A 1,738-nucleotide genomic window follows, 5' to 3' on the forward strand; every position below is an offset into this window, starting at 1 on the left:
AACATGCACAGTCACAGTGCACAGGATGGTTACACCACATGACATTATAGGGAAACTTTTCTTTAAAATGGTCGGTGAAGCAGGTGTTGTGTTATATAAAGAGCGTTGTGTGTGTTTGACGACTCACCGACAGGTTTGTGTTTGTTCAGAGATCGTGTCAGCTGAGCTCAGATCAGTTTCTGTGAGCCTCATTGTTGTGGCTCAGTGTTCACAGCAGTGGGATTGTAGTCCTCTGTAGTTCTGCAGTCATCACGTTCATTTGGAAATACGTGATGGCGTATAAAGTTAACTTTGGAGTGATTTTCTTGGGAAGTGGCTGCAGTGACACTGAATCAGCTGATTTCTGCCGTCTGTTTGTGTTGCAGGTGGTGCGGTCCCTGTAAAATCCTCGGCCCACGGCTGGAAAAGGCCATCGCCAAACAGAAGGGTCGAGTCGCCATGGCCAAAGTCGACATCGATGAACACACAGACCTTGCCATCGAGTACGGGGTACGACACAGGGCTGTTACCCTTAACTAAAACTATTAAAAACACTTTTGGTAATGAAATAGAAAAACTTAAACGAAAATTAGAAATGTTACTTTGGCAATAAACTAAATTTTAACAACATGCTTTGGATGAACACCATGAAAACGGTGACATATTATGCATGTCTTAGCAGGATTATTCTTAACTAAAACTGTAAAATCTTTGTTCTCATTTTTATTTAAAGTACTAAAATAGCTGAAACTAAAACTTCACTAAAAAAATCTATAAAACTTGATGGACATTAAAAAATAATACAAATGAAAATAAACAAAATAGTACAAAAATAAACAAATAAACAGACAGCAAATCTCAACAGATTCTGCTGGTTATTATGGGATGCTGATTGTTCGTGATGTGCTGTAGGTGTCAGCAGTTCCCACGGTGATCGCCATGCGTGGCGGCGATATCATCGACCAGTTCGTGGGCATCAAAGATGAAGACCAGCTAGATTCTTTTGTGCAGAAGTTGATTGGATAGTGAAGCTGTCAATCACCGCCCCCTCTAGCCCCGCCCACCTCCCGGTGGAAACTCCATTACATTTCATTACAGACACAGACAAACTGCACCCCGGAACATCTTCGCTTCTCCATCTCTCCTGCTTTCCTTAACTGTGTGTGTGTCCTTATGTGTTTTAGAGGGTCTGTGGCAGTGCATCGTGTTTTACCACGGTAAAAATATAGTAAAGTGTTCTCGGATGTCCTGTAGCTGCTGTACTTTGCTTCGAACTGAAGGATCAATGGTACGGCCGACGCAGATCCTCATCCGGTCCACATGAGGGCGCTTCCTCTCGCTCCGCTCTTTTACACCTGAATGCCTACTAATGTGAAAGTGTGTGATGATCACGGTGTTTCTTTCTATTCGGCTTTTTCTTTTTTTTGGATCTGACTGAATTTTGCGCAGGATGCATGGGATGATGATGGTTTTGTTTAGACTTTAACTCGTATAAACTAATATAACCAACTAGTCAGATGAAATTATGAATAAAGCAACTGTACTATATTTAACTCATGGCTGTTGTCTTGTTTCATATTCTGGTATTATATTCTTGTTTCAAATACAAGTGAAAATTACTTTTATTTAGTAAGGATGCATTAAATTGATTGAAAGTGACAGTAAAGACGCTAGAAAGATGCTACAAAATATTTCTATTTCTTTTAAGCTTTGCTCATCAAATAATCCTGAAAAATAAAATGTATCACAGTTTCCACAA

The 1,738-nt window shown here is 40.0% G+C and overlaps 1 protein-coding gene across 1 annotated transcript; it reads left to right on the top strand.

Moving 5' to 3' along the window:
- Positions 1-300: 300 nt before the first annotated feature.
- On the top strand, positions 301-1,532 carry LOC107683091 (thioredoxin, mitochondrial-like; the record flags this gene model as incomplete). The annotated part of the gene is made up of 2 exons (XM_016479177.1): positions 301-489; positions 892-1,532. Coding segments are annotated over 2 exons (303 nt in total), but the record flags the coding sequence as incomplete, so codon positions are not given.
- Positions 1,533-1,738: the final 206 nt, after the last annotated feature.

Source organism: Sinocyclocheilus anshuiensis, unplaced genomic scaffold, assembly GCF_001515605.1.
Source record: "Sinocyclocheilus anshuiensis isolate Anshui unplaced genomic scaffold, SAMN03320099.WGS_v1.1 C32911478, whole genome shotgun sequence".
Lineage (NCBI taxonomy): Eukaryota > Metazoa > Chordata > Actinopteri > Cypriniformes > Cyprinidae > Sinocyclocheilus > Sinocyclocheilus anshuiensis.